General features: G+C 37.4%; 2 protein-coding genes across 3 annotated transcripts; both read left to right on the top strand.

Annotated features, from left to right (window-relative positions):
* Positions 1–38: 38 nt before the first annotated feature.
* Positions 39–10,571, top strand: LOC136277291 (uncharacterized). 2 transcript variants are annotated; one of them, XM_066159158.1, is made up of 13 exons: positions 39–215; positions 2,174–2,227; positions 2,414–2,552; positions 3,520–3,594; positions 3,890–4,005; positions 5,330–5,479; positions 6,101–6,286; positions 6,861–6,916; positions 7,677–7,775; positions 8,393–8,466; positions 8,851–9,014; positions 9,261–9,347; positions 9,626–10,571. In XM_066159158.1, the coding sequence occupies exons 1-13, from the start codon at positions 138–140 to the stop codon at positions 9,710–9,712; spliced, it is 1,365 nt and encodes a 454-aa protein (XP_066015255.1). In that variant the 5' UTR covers positions 39–137; the 3' UTR covers positions 9,713–10,571. The 2 variants fall into 2 exon arrangements, with proteins under 2 accessions (XP_066015255.1, XP_066015262.1); XM_066159165.1 differs by lacking the exon at positions 2,174–2,227.
* Positions 10,572–13,650: 3,079 nt separating this feature from the next.
* Positions 13,651–18,636, top strand: LOC136277927 (lysM and putative peptidoglycan-binding domain-containing protein 2-like). The gene is made up of 3 exons (XM_066160824.1): positions 13,651–13,934; positions 15,343–15,689; positions 16,428–18,636. Exons 1-3 carry the CDS (start codon positions 13,683–13,685, stop codon positions 16,624–16,626), a joined length of 798 nt encoding a protein of 265 aa, XP_066016921.1. The 5' UTR covers positions 13,651–13,682; the 3' UTR covers positions 16,627–18,636.
* The last annotated feature ends 1,043 nt before the right edge of the window (positions 18,637–19,679 follow it).

Consider the following 19,679-nt stretch of genomic DNA (forward strand, 5'->3'; position numbering starts at 1 on the left):
GTAATCCGCTGACAATCAGGTTAAACGCGAGCCTGCATTCAGGTGAGTGCTAATGTTTATCATGTGGCCGTGGCTTGAAATTCACTGAAGTTGCTATATTTTCACACGCCTCTGCATGGACATTAAACGTAAAGACTATGGGGAACAAGCAGACCTCCCAGCTAGAGCCAATCAAGCTATCACCACACAACGAAAGCCTTTCGAAATTATTTAAGGTATCTCGAGCGTTTCCGTCTGGGGATTGTAGAAACTATTATACGTTGTGAATTTTAATATTTCTGAAACATCTTTCAGCTCGAGCTAGCCATTTATTATACTCGCTGTATGCTGTATTTATGAGTGTTTGTTTCTAAAAACAAAGACCGGTAGTTTTTCGGCAAAATTTCCGCACAGCTCATACTTCATTAGGCATACAGTTCTTGGATGGGGAAATCAAGGGCGAAAACAATAAATTGCCTTCGGAACAAGGTGTCCAGCCTTTTCATAGAATAGCGTAGGGGTAAAGTTTCAGCACAGCCCCATACTATTGTCAAAACAAATCTGTTTTCCCAATGGAAATGTATTGTTTTTTTCATTGTTTTCTCTAGTCAAGAACTGAATGCATAATGTAGTATGGGGTTGTGCGGAAATTTTACCCAGCTTTTTCCTAAAATAGCATAGGGTTATAAAATCGCCTTCGGGATAAGGTGTCCAGCTTTTTCATAGAAAAGTATAGGGTTTTATTAATCTTTTTCTTAAATTTAAAATTGTGTTGAAATTACAATTAAAGCAGAAAATTCTGGGTAGAGTATATCAGAATTCCCACACTGAAGGTCATGTATGGTGGCCGAGGGCTGCCACTCAAAATTTTACAGTTTTTCTAGGATTGAATAAAAAATAAAAGATAAAAATAAACCAAAACTGAAAATGAAATGGAACGTGACTGCAAAACAAAGGAAAAAGAACAACTGAAAGAAAAATGGAGTAAAAATCAAATTTAAAAGCAAAAGTAATAGCATTGTCAAAGAGAAATCATTTCAAAATAAATCTGAAATCCAAGGGCAATTCATGTGGAAATAAAAAATAAATTCAACATCAAATCAAACCAAAAGTTAAAGTGAATATCACTGTGGCCGAGGGCTGCCACTACCATGATACTGTGCAGGCATGATTGTATGCATTGTGTCCCTTTACAGAAGTTGTGAAGTTGTTTTGGTCTTGAGTGATTTTAGAAGAGTTTTTTAGTATTTCAATGCCTTAATTTTTTTGTGCATTGTGCCTTCATCACTTGATCTACTTAACAGTACCATCATTGAAAAATTTGTCAAAATGATAAGCCTTCTATCAAGCATTCTTAGACTCCATGCACAAAGTGGAAAGTCATTAGTGAGGAAATTTATCATCTCTTGTCTTTGTGATCCTTGCCTGATATATTTCAGCCAAGCCTCTTCAGGATCGGCATTATTTTTCCATAAGGCTTCTCTGAAATCTGACATCAAAATACTAAAAAACTCTTCTAAAGTCACTCAAGACCAAAACAACTTTATCACTTGAGTCAAAGGATACAATGTATGATGAGACATACAATCATGCCCGCACAGTATCATGGTAGTGGCAGCCCTCAGCAATATTCACTTTGACTTTTGTTTTGATTTGATGTTGAATTTATTTTTCATTTCAATGTGAATTGCCCTTGGATTTTGGTTTTATTATTTTATAATGATTTTTACTTTGACAATGCAATGATTTCTACTTTATTTTACTTTCAATTGTTCTTTTTCCTTTGTGTGCAGTCATGTTCCATTTTACTTTTAGCTTTGAATTATTTTTTCTTTTATTTTTTATTCAGTCCTAAAAAAACTGTAAATTTTGAGTGGCAGCCCTCATCCACCATAGTCATGGTAGACCTGCAGTTTATCTAGAATATCAAAGCTTATGTAGATTTTGGTGAACGTTGTTATTTTGCTGTTTATATTTCCTTCTTATGTAACTAATTTTAAGAATTGTAACAGCTTGCATGTTTTTTACGGTAGCTCCACTTGAAAGAGTGGAAGCCTGGGGACAGGCATAGAATATGATATAAGCCTGTTGGCAACCTCAGGGTCCCATAGTCCTTTCACTTATTTTGGAATGAAAAGTAAGTTAAATTGGTGCAAGAGATGGAATTATTTTATCTGGTATAATTAAATAACAGGAACTTGCTGAAGTTACAGATGGAATATCATCCATAAGAAAAGAAGTATTTCAGGTAAAGCAGACTTTTGTTTTCTGGTTATGACAGAACCCTTGTTTTGTGGCGTTTTGATTTTTCTTTCCCCTTTTTTTCAGTAATACCATATAAGAAACACAGGGTGTAGAGGTTTTTGTAGACCATTTAAAAGATTGATTTTTGTAAATGACTTTTAATTTGCAGTTTATGTTTATTTCATTTCAGAACTACTTCAGATCTGAAGTAAATGAATTTGATGAGCCACTCTTCTCACTTATAGCATTAAGTGGAGGATGTGACAGGAATGCGGTGCAACTAGGATGTGATGAGTTTGTCAATGGATTTGATGTTTTCTTAGAAAAAGGTGTTGACTCTGAAATACATTACTTGGTGTATCCCTTTACATTGTTCTACTAAGGATTCTATAGGTTTGATAGCCACTACTCCCTCAGTCTGATCTTTTTTTAGCCTAAGGTGTTACTTTAAAGGAAACGCCCCTCCCCCTCCAAAAAAGTTGCTCTTAGCCACCACTGAAATGGAATTGATGCCAGCGCAGAAGCTGCCATCTAGAATTTACAAAACTGACTTATCTTTTACAAAGTGATATCATTTTACAGAGCATTCTTGAGTACTTCTCTTTTCACTTATGTTGATCAACTTAGTTAGTTGGTTCTCCAACTAAAGTGCAGCAGACAGTACTTTTCCCCCTCCTAGCACTCTAGCCTGTTGTTACATTCTTGACTGCAATTGTGAGTCAATTGAGGCGATACCACTGAAACCAATATACCATGCTAGAGTAGTTACTTTTAGCCAGCTTTATTGAATATGCTCTAAATCACATGGCATGAGGTGGAAAAACTAAAAAATGAAAGTCAAGGACCAATTAAACAAAAATGCCTGTACCAAAGATGTGAGAAAACAAAATAACATGAAGCAAAGTGATAAATTACGTTGCCCAACTCCTAAGAGAGTAAAATAGAGGTTGTTCCACTGAGGTTAATTTTCCAGATTGATTTGTACCCTCTATGTGTTCTTCTGCTGTAAATGATTACATCACAAAATCAGTTTTTGGCGAATGCTTGAATTACAACTGTCAAACATTAACTAGCAAAATGTTCAAGTGTGACTCACGTCACACCTGTATTTAGTAACCACATTTTATAAGTCACTTTGTGAATGATGAGTTGTTAACTATTTTTCCTTCTGAGTAGGAATGATAATTTACTGATGCTCTTTATTAACATCTGAAGCTAGATTTTCCTATGGAAGATGTCCAAGAGCAGAATGTTATGCCCTCTTATATGTGTGGTGTGGTTATTTCATTTCCATAGGAGCAACATCTGCAGGAAGATTAGAATTATACTTTGCACTGTTTAGTGATGGACAATCAACCATGTCATTTACAGGTAAATTATCAACTGGCAAGGTTTATTTTATTTAGGAATATACCACAGAGTCTAGAGTCTGGAGTTTGACTCCAGCTAGGCTGCAAAGGAGTTGTACAAAGGAAAGAATTAAATGGCCAAGAAATATGAAAAACACATGCTCCATTCCACCCTGTTAATGCTTGCATTCAGTCTTGTTGTGAGGGCAGATCTTGGCAAATGGTTTGTGGTCCTACTGTTAATGTTGTCAGTATATTTCCAAATGTTATGATGGATTGATTCCTAAAACATCATTTTTTCTTAACCAATAAAACAGATCTGGTGGAGATGTTCCATATCTCACGATCTCTTGCTGTTGTTGTGGCTGGTACTGCCCTTCAGAGTCCTAAGCCTGAATCACAGACAATAGCAGATGTGTGGGCAAGGTCAATTGTAAGTTGAAAGTTTTCTTGTTGATGCCAACTATTATTTGTCAAAAATTTTTCGAAGGCTTAAAAGTCTGCCAAGGCTGAAGTCATCTCACGTGTAATGCACTAATGATGTTTCATATAATGTGCATATTTTTCCTGATATCACTGAAAATGGTAGGAACAGCTATGGCACAGCTGAGTTACTTTTAATTAATTGTGTTTGAATCAACAGGAATACCCTGATTTGTAATTTAGTTACCTTAAATTTGAACAAACTTAAGTATGGCTCTGGAAATGATTGGTGAGGCCTAAATTTCTTAAAATTCCTCTTCTAGTAAATTATTTGAGGATGTAGAGTGTATGCACATGAGTTCTGAACATTGAGTGCATGCTATAATTTAAGCTGCAATGATTTTAATTTTTTTGAATTAAATTATTTCCTTGATTGTGGTGAATGTCAAACTTCATTTGGTGAATGAGATAAATTCACGACAAATGAAGCTTAATTTGCACATCACTAGTAATTTAACCTATTTTTGGTCACCTTTCTGCAACTGATGTGAGATAAGGTAGAGTACACAAGGTAATGAATGTAGTATTATCAGCTGAGTTGATGACATAAGTTGGCCACCATAAAGAGTTTAAAAGCTGATCCTTTGAGTGTTAGCCCTTCGTCAGAGCTTTGTATTTGCTCACCTTTTAAACTCTTTATGGAGGCCAAATTATGTTATCAACTCAGTTGATAATACTAAATTCCCCTGTTATACTCTCCCACCGACACAGCACCACAGTTTCTTTAGAAATTTACCCTCTTAACCCTGTCACTCCCAAGATCTGATTGTTAATTCTCTCCTCTCTCTGCCACACAATTCCTTGTAAATTAGTTGTGAGAATTTGATGTAAGATCAAGATAAAAACTTCTACCCAATAAGTTTGATTATTCTCATGAACTGTTTGCTAGAAAATGTAAAAATATCACAGGGAGAAGTTACATGTTAGTCACTTCTGGGAGTTAAAGGGTTAAATAGTTTATAGAGCACACAGTTAACTAACTGTGTTTTATATAATAAGCTCAGTTATGTACACATTCTGATTGGTTCTCACTTATGATCTACTGGAGGACAGACAAATAGATGACATCATCATTAAAACTTTTTTTAATTCTTTATTATATAAAACAAATAGATTCAGTGACACACTCAGCTACGCCTCATGTGCCACTTTTATGTTCTTACCACATTCTGACGTCCTCTGTGATCTATTACTGAACAGATGCATGGCAACTTGGAATCTATTTGTTAAATTTTTATTACACCTCAATTTTTGTTGCCTTTCCTTTTTTAAAGATTGGTGACGATGAAAACACTCAGGTAGACTGTCAAACATTTTGTAGCTGGGCCAAACAAAACTGCCCAAGAGTGTTTGATGGAATTCACTGCTGGATGAGGAAAATGCTCCTGCAAAGAGGAAATTCAGCTGCAGCAGCCACTCCAGAGGTAGCTACTGTTATCTACTGTTATCTGCTGGGAGGAGGCAGCATGGTGGGAGTGGTTGGGGTAATGTTCTTGAAATCACATGGTCCTAGGTTCAAACCCTCCATCTTGCCATTCCTCGCATTTGTTCTTGGTTGCCCTGAGTTCAACTCTTTGGCTGCTCTTTGTGTAAAGCCAACTGATCTGCCTTCTGCCAGTTGCTATTTTTAAACACTCTGTTTATTTACTGTTTCATTCATTTGTATTGGCCCTTGAAAGACTGGAGGGCCCCATTGGGAGAGTGGTAAATTGAGTATACAAACACACATACAAAATTCCATGAAGTTAAAGGACCACCACTAGTAATTTTGTATTATTTCACCTCCTTTTGTTTTACAAACACAATAAGATATTTTTAGCCCTAGCAGCAATCCAAGCTAGTGAGAGTAGGACGCACTAGTCTTGCAGTTGTTCTGGCACACATCATCAAGCCATTTTAGAAAATACAATAATTGATTCAGAAGAATGTATAAGGACAATGACTAATTTAGGTAATTTCCAGATAAGTTAAGCCTGTTTGTAGTAAAGTAATTGTCACTTGAATGACTCTTTAATGTTTAGGGTAACTGCATGTTTATGTTACAGGGATTTCCAGCAATACCACGCGTCTTAGATCCAATACACAGCCATTCCTTACTGAATACAGAAACCCTGTGGATTCTCTCTACCATCCTGCCACATTGCTTCATAAGAGGTACCCCTTTAACATTCAACACAGGCAGTCTCCAGTCAGAAGTCTTAGAAGAAAGAATTGCAAACCCTGTAGAGAGAGTAAGCTAATTTCGTCTTGTAACACTTTCAATACCCCTTGCTAACCAACTTCAAGGTCCATAGTGTAAGTTACGAACCGAGCTTTTTTCGCCTGCTAAAGCGAAGCGCTGAGCGCGCTAGCCTTAAATTCTAGCGGAAAGAGCAAGGTTCCGTAACTTACAGTACGGACCGGAAAGAAAAAGTTTTGTAAGATATTTATGATATCTCTGGGTTTAGTTAGAGGGGAAATATTTCAATTCAAACAAACCTCTGAATTTAGGGGCCCGCACAGTGAAATACGTCTCGCTAAATTGATCAAACATAGCGCACAATATGTAACTGAGAGAGAGAAAATGGTGAAATGTAATTCTCGATTGTTGTTAAGGAATCATGCAAAAGAAAAAAAGCAAGACCTAATTCTAAGACAGCATGATCTGAAAAGTATGAGCAGAGAGGTTTTAGCCGGTGTAGCTGGCTAGCGGTTTTGTGTGTGCTTTGAAATATTAAGTGGGGAAGCTCTGTAAAACAGTGATGAAGTTTGCAGTGCTATGTTGATGTTTTATCCACTTTCTCACTGTTTTCTGAATCTTTCCAGTGTAAAGAATGGACCTTACTCTATGATAGTCGTGAACATGGTCAGAGTTTAAACAGGTGAGTGATTTGCTGAACATTTCTGAAGGGATAGAGGGAGTTGTTGAGCATATGGTATGAGTGCGGGTCAGAGACAATTAGCAGACGTCAACTGTAACAGTATGCAGGACGCGTGTCACCCCATAAGTACCTGACTCATTATAGAGTTCTTTGTAGTTCAGTTGTACAGCCTGCGAGTAGGCCCTCTTTTATAAGCGCTTCAGGACGCGTGTTTCTCCGCCCGTGGGAAATTTTGAGACGAGTCGGGGAGAGGTTTATCCTAGGTTCTGGCGGCAATAGTGTAAGACGCCTTGTAGATCTCTTATCGATTCGCGCTGCTCAAGCGCTGGAAATGAAGGTCTACTGACAGGCTATGTTTGGTAAAGCACCAAAAGGTCTGAAGTTTGATTCCCCGTGGGAACTCATGGTTCCTAACTTTGTGAATAGGCAAAGGACATCTCTCGCTCATACTGTACAGTTTTCAGGAAATTAAATCAGCCTTTACAGCTTGGGGTGTAGAGAAAAGTAACAACTTACAGGGGGTTTTAACAGAATTTTCCATAAGCAGCTGCCGATCTTATAATATGCAGCTGTGTCCGGGAAAGGAGCCATAAGGCGAAATACAAGCACGTGAGCCTGCTGGTTAAAGAGACGGCGGTAAGAGATCTTATAGGCAGCGGTAGACCGCCACCAGTAACCAGCTTTTAAAAAAACCGCTGACTTATTGTTAGAATTGTTTGGTTTCGGTATAAGTCACCGATGGTATTTTGTTTTGATTTAGGTTCAAGCATCACTGCATGGATTACCGTGGACCTACTGTCGCTCTGTTAAAGGTTGGAAAGGAAGGATTACTCATTGCAGCTATTGATGTCGAATGGAGGTAAGGGATCGAATGTATATATGAAACAGTACACATGCCCTATTTTCCAAGCCAAGAGAAATTTAAAGATGATTTTGGCATTCGCCAGCTGTTATTTTTTTGCATTGAAAAAAATTTGTGAGAATTGTTAAGTTTTGTGAACTCAGCTACGAGGATTGTTTTTTTCCTGTATGATCATAATGGGAAATCTTGAGCGAGCAATTGGGGTAGCCAATCAGAATACAGGATCCACTCCGACAAGCCCGCGTAAGCGTCATTATAAACCCTATCTTGTCACTGTGTCAGTTCGTAAATTCTTTTCTATATAAAAAGTTGTCATTTTTAAGCCACATGCATTTGACTGTGTGTTGGTCTTGATGCTTTACAGACTAACCCCCCCCCCCTCAGGGGTTTGTGTGAATGTTATTGGTATCGTGTTTTGTAGTCAGTTGTTTGTCATACCAGATTGTAAAGGTATTGTAAAACATAAGTAAGACTATAAGCAATTCTCGTTTTTAGTTATCATAATGAAATAAAACTGCTTGTCGATCGTTTTCTGAAGTGAAAAGTTTAAAAACCAGTTGACCAAGGTAGTTACTCAGAGTTATGACTGTAATGTTCCATCCTTTGTCCTTCAGGGAATCATCATCAAGCTGGGGAAATTCTGGATGTAGGATTATTCAAGTGAGACCCAAGTTTCGGGTGTTAAGAGGTGAGAAATATGGGCGCTTACAGTTTGATGCATACACGGGGTAACCGATCAAGTCGACTGGAAGTCATCTCGCCCGAAGTTATGTCGCCCTAAACTAGAGGGCAAGATGACTTTCGGGCTATGTGTGCGCGTGTAGGAGAGAGGAAGCTCTAGCATTCATTTGTTGTCTTTGTCTGCTCCATGCAAAAGTTCAAAGGATATTAGTAAATCATCAGCCAGATCAACCCTAAAAATAGTCTACTGGCTGATTTGCGAAGCTAAGGTTAGCTAAGCTTGTTTCAAGGGAACGTCAATACATTGTCGGCAGACAATCGTGTATGACACTGTAAGAAAAAGTTGCACACTAGGAACGAGGGTTACAATCTTTTCGTTTTTGTTCAATAGCTGGTCCAAACTTGATCTTCTTTAACGAGAGGGCGAGAGGTTTGCCATCAGGGATAGTTCTGGGTCAGACTTCAAGGCCTTGTGTCACACTGGATGCTGATTTAACTGCTGCTAAACTTCATTATCAGATGGATTTGACGCCACAGACCATCAACAAAATAGAGGTACAAACATCACTGCAACCGCTTAGATATTCTTGAGATTCTCAGATCAATGTCAATATTAGCAACTGCGCACTTTTTCCTCCCTTAACGTAAAATTAACCCAAACTTTGGGGTTAGGGGAGGGGTAGGTGCGAAGTTGCTGACATTGATCCAAATTCACAGTACGGTGCTTATTTGTTCTTGATACACGCTACGTCTTCGCTTTGAATCAAACATTTTGCTTCTTCGTTGTGTTTTCGATTTCAGGTTTGGGGATGTGGTGGACAGGAATTGAAAGCAAAACAGCAAAAACAACAACAATGGGAACGAAAACAAGCAGAGAAACTTCAAAAGGTTTGAAAAAGCGGAGATTACTTTGAAAATATTTATCTGATAGCAGAGTTTCTCTGGAAATCCAGGTTCCAAGTAACTTTAGTTTGACGAAGAGAGGAGTTGTTTTAGATCAGGAATAGTGAACCGCCATAACTTTAGGGATACACACGGATCACAAAGGAGGTCTTTGATACGGGAATTAACGCATGCATGGTATCATTATAAGAAAGTAGGCCATGCGCAATTAAATCCGTGGGTTGTTCCATGAACTAAGAGTGACGCTTTTTTTCCTGCTACAGGTAAAGCGACCCGGGAGGTGGGATGAAAACCCAGACAGAGCGATTCTGGACATGGCCGGTGTCACTACAAACCACAGTCAACGATAAAACAGACTGCGCGCATCCGATATTTCATCGACATATCTCGGAAGACATCATTGTTATTCCATTAATGCTATTCAGGGTTACTCCCACGTGTGCAAAGAATTTTCGCAGGGAGGAATGCGATTTGAATATCACCGCGGAAATACAACCAAAAAAAAGCATCTTCGCCTCGAAAAGATTCCAACAGCAAAACAGGAAAAGCTCTTTTTGACACATCATTGAAATACTTGAAATATTGGGGGATAACTTGGTAGTATTCCGAGCCCATTTATCATATATCTCAGGAAGTGCGTTATCGACTAAGTGTGTGGTAAAATTATGAAGTGTGTTGATGTTCTGTTTTGAGGTCAACATAGCTGGATATTGTTTCAGTTCTCTTTTTGCCGTTTTTGTTGCATTCAAGGTAAAAACAAAGAATAACGGGACCAATATCCAGCCAATCTGATTGAACAAATTTGGTTTGGTCTTTTTTTCGTGTTCAAAGCGGATAGTCCCGAGCAGAAAATGTTGGCCATCTTGTCCACACGGTAGCCAATCCTAAAAAAAACGGCTCGCTTCGTTGTATCGTCCAAAGATTAGTTTTGAATGTATCTTAGAATTTCTTATGATAATGTAGTCATCACATGATTAAATAAAAAAAAAAGAACCTTTTTTCATGATCGCACTATGGTATCCAAAGATTCATCACAAGTTCTAGAACTTTAGAATTTACTTCAGATAAACAAAAATTTATAATAGGAAATTTGTAAGGCGGTGATACATTTGCATATACATTTCAGGAGAGGCCAAGAATTCGAAATATTCCAAGTGTTATTGGGACGCTGCATGCATTTATCACTTAATAAATGACTGAAACATTTTACTTTGCCGTATTTTTTCGTATGCCTGCTTATTTCAAGTTTTAAAGAAAACGTATTGGGGAATATTTGTCGGAGCATGGTTGTCCACTTTGCACAACAGGTACACTTGTTTGTATGCATTACAGACCTATAATTGCCAGTTAGTCGAGATGGTTGACAAGCTGTCGAATTGGATTAAATAATCCAGGATCCACTGGTTTTGCCGTTTCATGCATTTTGATTGGTCGAAGCGTTTCCCAAAACGTTTCCTAAAGCGTTTCAGGTTTGTTTGTTTTTACTTTGAGTTCTTGTTTGGCCATATTTAGCTTGGTTCCGGGCTGACTGTCACTTAAGAAAACCTTGATTTTCGTCTTACTGTACTTAACCAAAAAGCTTTCCAGTTCTTTTTGTTACACTCATGCCAATCACTACTGGATTACTTTTCCTTCTCTTTGCTATTTTCCGTAGGTGCTGTCGAAAGTTCTGACTCTGAAACGAGTACAGAAAAGGATTTAAACTCGATTGTGCCACTGCCAGTAAAGCCAGACCCGATCTTAATACCAAGGAACTGCCGAAACCTGAGCCCAGCTCTAAGATGAACCACGGAAGCCAACAAATGTTAAACAGCAAGATAACACTGCTAAGAATCTGTGTTAAGTGTAGACGTGACTTCAAAAGTACCAAGCTCGTTGAAGGGTTTTTTCTTTCGTGAAACCAGAGATGAACAAAGACTTTTCCCAAAAAGTACACAATTATACACATGGGTATCAAATACATGGTGACGAAAATGGTAATTCGGTAAGATCGTGGTAGCCCCTTCAGCGGTAAGGTCTCCCAGCAGATATATTTCTCGTTCTCCAATTCGTGGTGTTCGTTGAAGTACAAACTCAATGCGAATAATGCCAGCGATACAATCCAAATGGCGGGAAGAATTAATTTCAGTTTTCGTTTTGTTAGCGTCGTTCGTCGCAGCACTGGTTTCACAATGGATAAGTATCGATCGAATGCCAGTACGCACATGGTGTAGATGGACACTGACGCACTAAACAGGGTCACTACGTTAAGTCTGCCGCACATTAGGCTTTTCTTGCTACTCCCCGCCATGAGAAACAAAATTTCTAAAACGATATGTATCATACCAGACGCACCAAGCGTCAGGTCGCTGATCGCCATGTTCACTATCAAAATAGATGTAAAGTTGTAAAGTTTCTTGTTTTGAACAACGACCGCGCACACGAATGAATTCCCCACGATGTTTGCGATAAAAATGACTGCATATCCGACGCAGAGGATTATTTCCCCTGTCACAGAAATTGCCATCTGAAGATGCAAGTTTCAGCAAATGCTTGTATAGTGGTAAACTTGAGAAATCCTTTCACTGACTTGGAACCTAGCTGGTGACTCGATTTAAATACAGCGTTCGGAACGTGTCAGTTTGACGTACATCCTTATTGTGCCCCAGCCTCATTCGCACAAAGCTAAACAAAGACAGGACAAGAACAATATTCCCATTAATATCGATGTGTTGTTTCTTTTTTTGCATAAATTTAATTTTTATACGTATCCCCATTCACAGAATCCAGTACGTAGTTCAATCAGTTTAAATTATTAATTATGTCGTTTTACCACTTACGATGGCTGCAGCGAACTAATATTGCTCATGATATTGTTGATGTCGCAAAGTGCCAACTTAACGTAATTTTTGACCCCTCTTTAGATGGGAAATGAAAACACATAGAGAGCTAATACATTCTATGTGTTCTAGTTGCCTAAACATTGACTTTTTGGGTAAAGAAAAAGGAAAAAATAGCGCGAATAAGTCTGTTGAGTTCAAGGTTCGGTAAAAGCGATAGGTGATAAGCGCCTAAATGCCTAACTTAATAAGTGTCTTATTACCGACCTATTTTCAAAGCTCAGTAGGAATATATGATCGAGATGAATTCAAGGTTAAATCTGTTCGTTTAGTTGATCTGAAAAAATAAGTCGGAGAACGGAGAAACATTTATTATTCGTCCGTCGCATACATATTTTGCCTTTGCGCATAATTATAAGGGCATTAATTCAAGTCTCTGCCAAATTTGCATGTTCACAGCCAAAAGTTACCTGGATAGGAAAGCTTGAAATTAAAAAACTTGCTGCTTAAGAATCGCGAATATACTCCAGTAAAGTTTACGGTGGTAAAGAGAAGTAACCAGTTCAACTTAATTGTCAGTGAAAGCAAAGGGTTAATTACGCGTGCCTAAGGCAAAAGTAAGTACGTGAAGCGTGAAGTAATAAGGCCGGAAAACGTGATGCTTGTATTTAATCATCCATGCACGTCATGTGTTAACTTAGAGTAGACGTGACTAGTTCATCATTTCTACTATTTTTAGATTCCTAACAGATTTTCTGAGAGGCTTTGAACCTTTCGTTATAAATAGAGATAATTCTTCGGTGGAGAAAGATACGTCGTTTCAGAAGTGAGGTGTGCATATTTGTATTTCTGACTCCTCCGACAAGAGCTTTGCCCAGGCTCGGAAAACTGGCAGGTTTTGATGACTACTTGATTTAGAAAGAAATATTTCCAACATCCCATGAAATCTTGATTATCGGCAAGATTAGCTCTCGAACCACATCCGACAAAGAACGTTCAGCTGACAAAACAAAAGATTCTTCTCTGATCTAAAACGACTAAATATCGATACACAGATCCTTCATTGACCCATTTTATGCAGCTGCGAGTTTTAAACTTTGTGAAACTTAGTGCAATGGAAAACCGAAACACCGAATTTTTTTGGCCAAAAAACTTAAAAACCGATCTAAAAAATAGCCAAAACTCCTAATGTTCCTCCTCCTTTAGATAAATTTCACTGCGGTTTTCCTACTCGTGTTCATGATATTGCCATTAACTCACATAAAAACGTGTTTTTCATCATTCCTTCATCGCAAGTAATGCTTTAGCTTTGCCTTTTTGTCTGTTTGCTCGTCTGGTTTTCTTTTTTCTGTATCGTTTTCACGTTTTCAGGTGTTCGTATAGCGTATAAATTTTTCAGCGTAGGGTGAACCACCCTACCCTACCCCACCAGGAAGAGAAAGCGAAATCACGTGAAAGTCTGCGCGAGGCTGGTATCTAAAAGGTGCCAACAAAATGGAAGATGGCGGAAGGAGAAAGGCAGAATTTATTTTCCGATCGTGGACAGCGAAACTATAAATCAAATCCCCTACTCAATTCATTCAAGAAAAATGAAGCCTCAGAGAGAAGTTCTTTGTCAGAGAGCATTGAGGCACCAAAATCTTATGGGGCCACTCGGAATCCACTGCAACCGCAATGCGACGTGAAGTTGATAGGTCATGTTGTGGAACCTACCGACACATTGCAAGGACTTGCTATAAAATATGGGGTGACGGTGAGAATCAAGCTCAGAATTTTCTTTTACAGTAGATGCATTTTATAGGAAGGAAGGATCAAAAGAAATTGAAAGCATTACAATAATGCGGCCTAAACTCGATATGTTATCGAAGAACAATAGTCGCCATGCCGGTAACGTGTTTGCAGACCTACTGTGTTCGGTAATGCTCCTCCCATGTGATTCTCGAATTACTATGTTGTTTATGGCTTTTCTTTTTCGTTCTTGAATTTGGCTTTGCATTAGAGTATGAATATTGAAGCAAACTTACAAGAACTTTGTCATGTGCTGTCAGAATATATTCCTTAGAATTTGGTTCACGATCACCGTGCAAAAGCGGAAGCTTACATTTACGTAACACTCCACGATTGTTGAAATGAAAGTGGTGACTGGAAATCTAAGCCACATGTGATATTTTTCGTACACATTGCTTACTTTTTCCGGCTGGACAGCTCACGTGTTTTAATTGATAGAACTTTCTCCTACCACTGCTCTGGATTGATCTTTTGTTTTCTTTCCTTTTTTTTGCTTTCGAATATTGACGTTGGTTAATTTCTTTGCGTTCATTGCACAACACTTGCTATCCTCATTAGCTGTAATATGAAAGTTATGATACGGTATTGTGCAGAGCGGTCTGTACAGCCACTCCAGGAAGTGTACCAGTCGTTCAACTTAAGATCGTAATGCTCAGTACAACATCATCTCCTGAGATGAATGGAATCTGACAATTTCAAGCTAATTTTGCTTAGTATCTCTAGGGTCTCATTTTTCCATTTCGGAATGGAACAGTAAACATGGCTTGTATTTCTTTCTTGCGAATTAAGACCTAAACTCTAGGCCTGTGAACTATGTGTTCATTCTTTGGCATCAGAATGAAAAATTTTATTATTGTTTTCCATACAAGATTGTTGGCAATTCCTGGATAGGAGAAGAGTGCTTTCTGATTAAGTGCCGTTAAACCTAAACCAAAGATATTACAAAAGCCAATCAGGAGAAAGGAAATTACCTTTATGAGCCAATGAGAACTGAAAGTAAAACAGACCAAATTGCCCAAAGTGCTGTAAGATGCAAGCGGCCAAATGGTGATTGGTTTTAGTTTTGCATCTGATTGTTTGAGAGAGTGGCATAAGTTTTTTGAGCAACCACTGGGTAAAGTAAAGGAAAAAAAATCCTGGATTATTTACAACACTCAATTGAAAATTACTCCAACCATGATAATGTCAAATGAAAATTGATTTTTTTTTGTGGACTTAAGTATTAGGTAAAGTAGTATGATTTATTAAATTTGTTAGAAAATACATTCCATGAGGAAAGCTGTTTCATTTACTAATCAAACATTATAGTTACAGCAAACAAATTTTTTCCTCAATGAGGTAAGAAGTTGATATCCATATTATATCTTTTTTAGGTTGAACAGTTAAAAAGAGCAAACAAAATTTGGGCAAATGACAATATACACTTGTTTAAAATCCTAAAAATTCCAGTTAGGAAGGACTCAAAACACTACATAGAAGACTCTGAATTTTCTGAAGATGAATCAGGGACAGATGATAGTGGTATAAATGAAGACAGAGGCACAATCAATTCTGAAGCAAGAGTTGACAAAGGAAATAAAAGTGGTCACATGTGTGATGGATCTCTTGAGGAATCCAGAGAAACAGAAGGGGAGAGACAACAACAAAACACAGCTTCCAGTTTTCTGGAGCAACTTGATGCAAGGATAAAAAGCTCTAAAAAGGAATCTGAGAAACTTAGGTAAGGTCTAATAATGAGATAATAATAATAATGAGAAGGAAACTGAAATAATGGGTTGTACAACTCAAAAACAGCAATCATGATATCTCTATGTACTGTAGTCGTGCAACTAGTTGTAATCAAGTATAAGTAAAGTGCATTTGATCTATTTAAGAAACAGATGTTTTTATTTTGGCCTAACAAACTCCATTGTATGATGAAACCTACAAACCTCAAATGATGGTGTGGCATGCAGTACTGATTTGTATTTACTCATTTCTTTTAATTTAATGTGTGTAATTCATCAACAAATCTCTCCATGGAATTTAGAACAGAGCCAGTCAAGGTGTGAGACTTCACTTACCCACCAGTGCATAAGAACTAGGCCATGTGTATCAGCCAGTTCAAGTTGCTGTTGAAAAGCTTAAACATTCTAGCTTTGTATCGATACCCAAAGGATTTCATAAAACCGACAGGACTGAAAAACAACATGAATAGTAACCATACTCCACCATCCATAGTAATAACTAACACCAAAAGATCTGAATGAAATTACAAACTAACTGGTCACCAAAACGGAAATGTCTGAAATGTTTATTGACTAAAAATACATTTTATACCTATTGATCAGAATAAAGAGCCATAAATTTACCAGTTAAATGAGTATCTCTGAGAACAAAACGGTATTATTTTTTTATTAATTCATTTTGAGAATTCAACATATGTCATTTACTCAATGAAACACTTTTTTGTGCACAGAACTGTTTCAGGACCTAAAGTTATTGCAGATTTAGAAAGAGCACATGCCAGCAGTCTCACATCTGAAGATGATTTGTTTCGACCACTTGAAGCTGGATCTTCAAGGCGACAAAGAGGACAAGTACTTGCATCTAAAAGGCATGTAAGAAAGGAGAAAACTGCTGTCCAGGATGCCGATGATCAGTTCTTTGAGCTTTGACATAGGATCTAAAACAGATATCATTTTAATTTTGCATTTTATGATTTGAATTGACCATCGTGCATACAAAGTCATGACTCCAGTTTATTTAATTTGACAAGACACAAATATCTACAACAAACATTTACATCTGTAAATTTATACTGTGTAATTCAAATCAATGATAGGGAAAACAAAAATGTTTAAGCTGCAGATTCTTCAAAGGCTTGTTGGAAATGTGTCCATTCACAGCATACATAGCTATCCAGATACCAATCGTAGTCCTTTGAATAACAGATGTCTTTAACCCTTTACACTCTAACATCAGTATGCATATTCTCCATACTGTTCTCTATACATTTCCTGATGTGCTGACAAGGAGAATTTGTTTAAAAATCAAGAGCTTTATAAGTTGGTGATCATTTCCTTGATTCTCATGACCTTAATGTTTGATTCTGGGGTGATATTGTAAAGAGAAATTAGAAACTGGTCACTCTTTGGGGTTAAGTGGTCTTAGTTTCTCAGAAGCACAAATTGGTTTTTAATTGGAGCTAAAAGCAGTGAAACTTTGGCCCCAGAGGAAAGGAGGTAATTCAATTGAGATATTTCTTTTTTTTTTAGTCAGACTAATATGCTTTTAGTCACTAGTTCAATTTTGCATTGAACTAATCCCTCACCCTACTCATCTGCTGTTCACACAGTTGCCAGCATTTTCTCAGGCATCTTTACCAGAAATCAATAACAATCTGTCAGCTCAAACACACCTTTATCACTTGAACTCTCAGAAGTGATTAACACATAACTTCTCCCTCTTATATCCGTACATCATCTAGCAAATAGGTAATGAGAATATTCAAACCTGTTAAGTACAAGTAGTTTTCTTGATCCAACACCAAATTGTTGCAACTAAATTACAATGAAATGTGTAGCAGCCAGAAGCAAGAATTAACAAGCAGATCCTAGGATTTGAAGGGTTAATTGCACGAGATAGAGTGACAGGTATAGATTTAAAAAGAATTCATGTAGAGATTTTTACTCCTTAGTGAGGGTTCAGAGGAGATGAAAATTTTGAAATGACTGAAATTTACTTTGTCTGGCCAGGAAGTAATTTTCTATTCAGATTTTACCATAGTTGTAGAGCTAACAATGGAGACAGGAAACTTTGAGTTCCATTTATGTTATACATGAATGCTACTGGTAGGAAGGAAGTTTGTCATTGTCTGAGTGAATATTCCATCCCTTCAACCACAATTGATCTTGACTCTGTTTAACATGGAAAGTGAAACTGGATTCTTAGCTGCTAAACCATGTATAAAATGGAAAGAAAATTCAGTTCTATAAAAAGTTACGGTAATTGAATGTTAAGTAATTATTAGGAGTGGTTGTCACTTCCTGGAGAAACATTTTTAATATATTTTTTCATCATTAAGTCCATGAATTTTTCTTAGGGATTAATAATTGAAGTATTTTTATAGTGAAACAAATTAACAAGGCAAAATTGGTCTAATAGGATGATGTGAAATATTTAACAAGAATATTATGAACAGTTACAAAGCCAGGATGAAATACATAGTGAGTGAGATGTGACAAGCATTATACAAGCATTATTCAATACATTGAGCACTTACATTTCCTTAACGCACGGTATCTAGGTCAATTGTCTGTAAGTTTCTTTCTTTATCTCTAAAAATATGATTCCCCAAGCAAACTCTAAAAGAAATCTATGGCAGACAGTAAGGAGAATTTTCATTAATGTATTGGGAGTGAATAGGGTTTAATCTGTTTGTGGGAAGAACTAAATTGTTGATTTGTATTTGTATGTCATAACTTAAACCAGAGTTTCATGGGTTAATGCTTTAACTCCTATAAGTGATTAGGATGTAACTTCTCCTATTATATATCTTGATCTAACACCAAATTCTTGTAACTAATTTACCAGGAAATGTGTAGCAGCTAGGAGGGAGAATTAATAATCTGATCTTGGTAATTAAAAGGTTAACCGACTGTATCATACAGTGTTTTTCTACGATATTCACTTGTTGTTTGGTGGAACATTATCTGGGACACAGTGATAAAAGTTTTCCTCAGTTTTTTATCGGAATAAACTCTCCTACAGAGGTGCAACCAAAATAAAAAATGACTGTGGTGAGAAATGGTATACACTTCCAATTTTTCATTGTCTAGGCTTAATTAACATGTGACTGAATAAATTCAACCAATTCCCGAGTTAAATAATTAGCGATTTTAATTTAAAACCCTCGGTTTGAAGCTGATTGTCTTAGGCACTGGGTTAAGGTTTATGGGGTGTGATTTTGTCTTAAGCATTAGTTAACACGATATTGGCGTATAAATCGATCTACTAAAATTGTATTTGCTTATCCAAACCAGTTGGGCTCAGAACATATTAAGAGTTCCTAAAGGTTTGTTGATAAGTTTTCCTGTGTGGACAAGAAAAAAAGGCCTGGAACGGGAACCGACCGTAGTTATCGCTTTTAAGCCCAAAGTAGTTTGAAAGAAGTAATCCGTTCCTGGTGTCCTTTTGGTAAAACCAGAGCGCGATTGTCAACGGCGCGGTAGTAGCGGCGGAGCGGAAAATCGAGGAGGCTTTGGGTTGAATCAGGCAATGAACAGCTTTTTCTCTCCGCTGCTATTAACGCGCTGTTTACCATCGCGATTCTCTTTACCGACTGAAAGCTTGGAAAAGGTTAGAAAGAATGAATTGAGAAACCATGCGAGGAGTGCATCAGATAAACGGAAAAAATTCATCTAGATTCAATATTCTAAGATGGAGAGGGAAAACTACCTATAATCCGTCTTGAATTGAAGGCGAAGTGAAATCGGAAACAAGCGAGTTAAAACAGGAAATAATTCAAGACTTCGTTAACCTCGGTGCAGTAAGGAGAAGTCATCAGCGGCATTTAACGAATGATAAACTTCTCTAAGGGAAACGCATAGTTAAATTATTTATTCTCGCATGTTTGCGAAATAAGCTTTCTCCGAGTGATACAGGATCATCGTGGGTGTCTTTGTGGAGTAACTCGACACCAACCTATATAATGGTATATAGCGCTAAT

This window comes from Pocillopora verrucosa, chromosome 1 (assembly GCF_036669915.1).
Source record: "Pocillopora verrucosa isolate sample1 chromosome 1, ASM3666991v2, whole genome shotgun sequence".
In the NCBI taxonomy this organism is placed as follows: domain Eukaryota; kingdom Metazoa; phylum Cnidaria; class Anthozoa; order Scleractinia; family Pocilloporidae; genus Pocillopora; species Pocillopora verrucosa.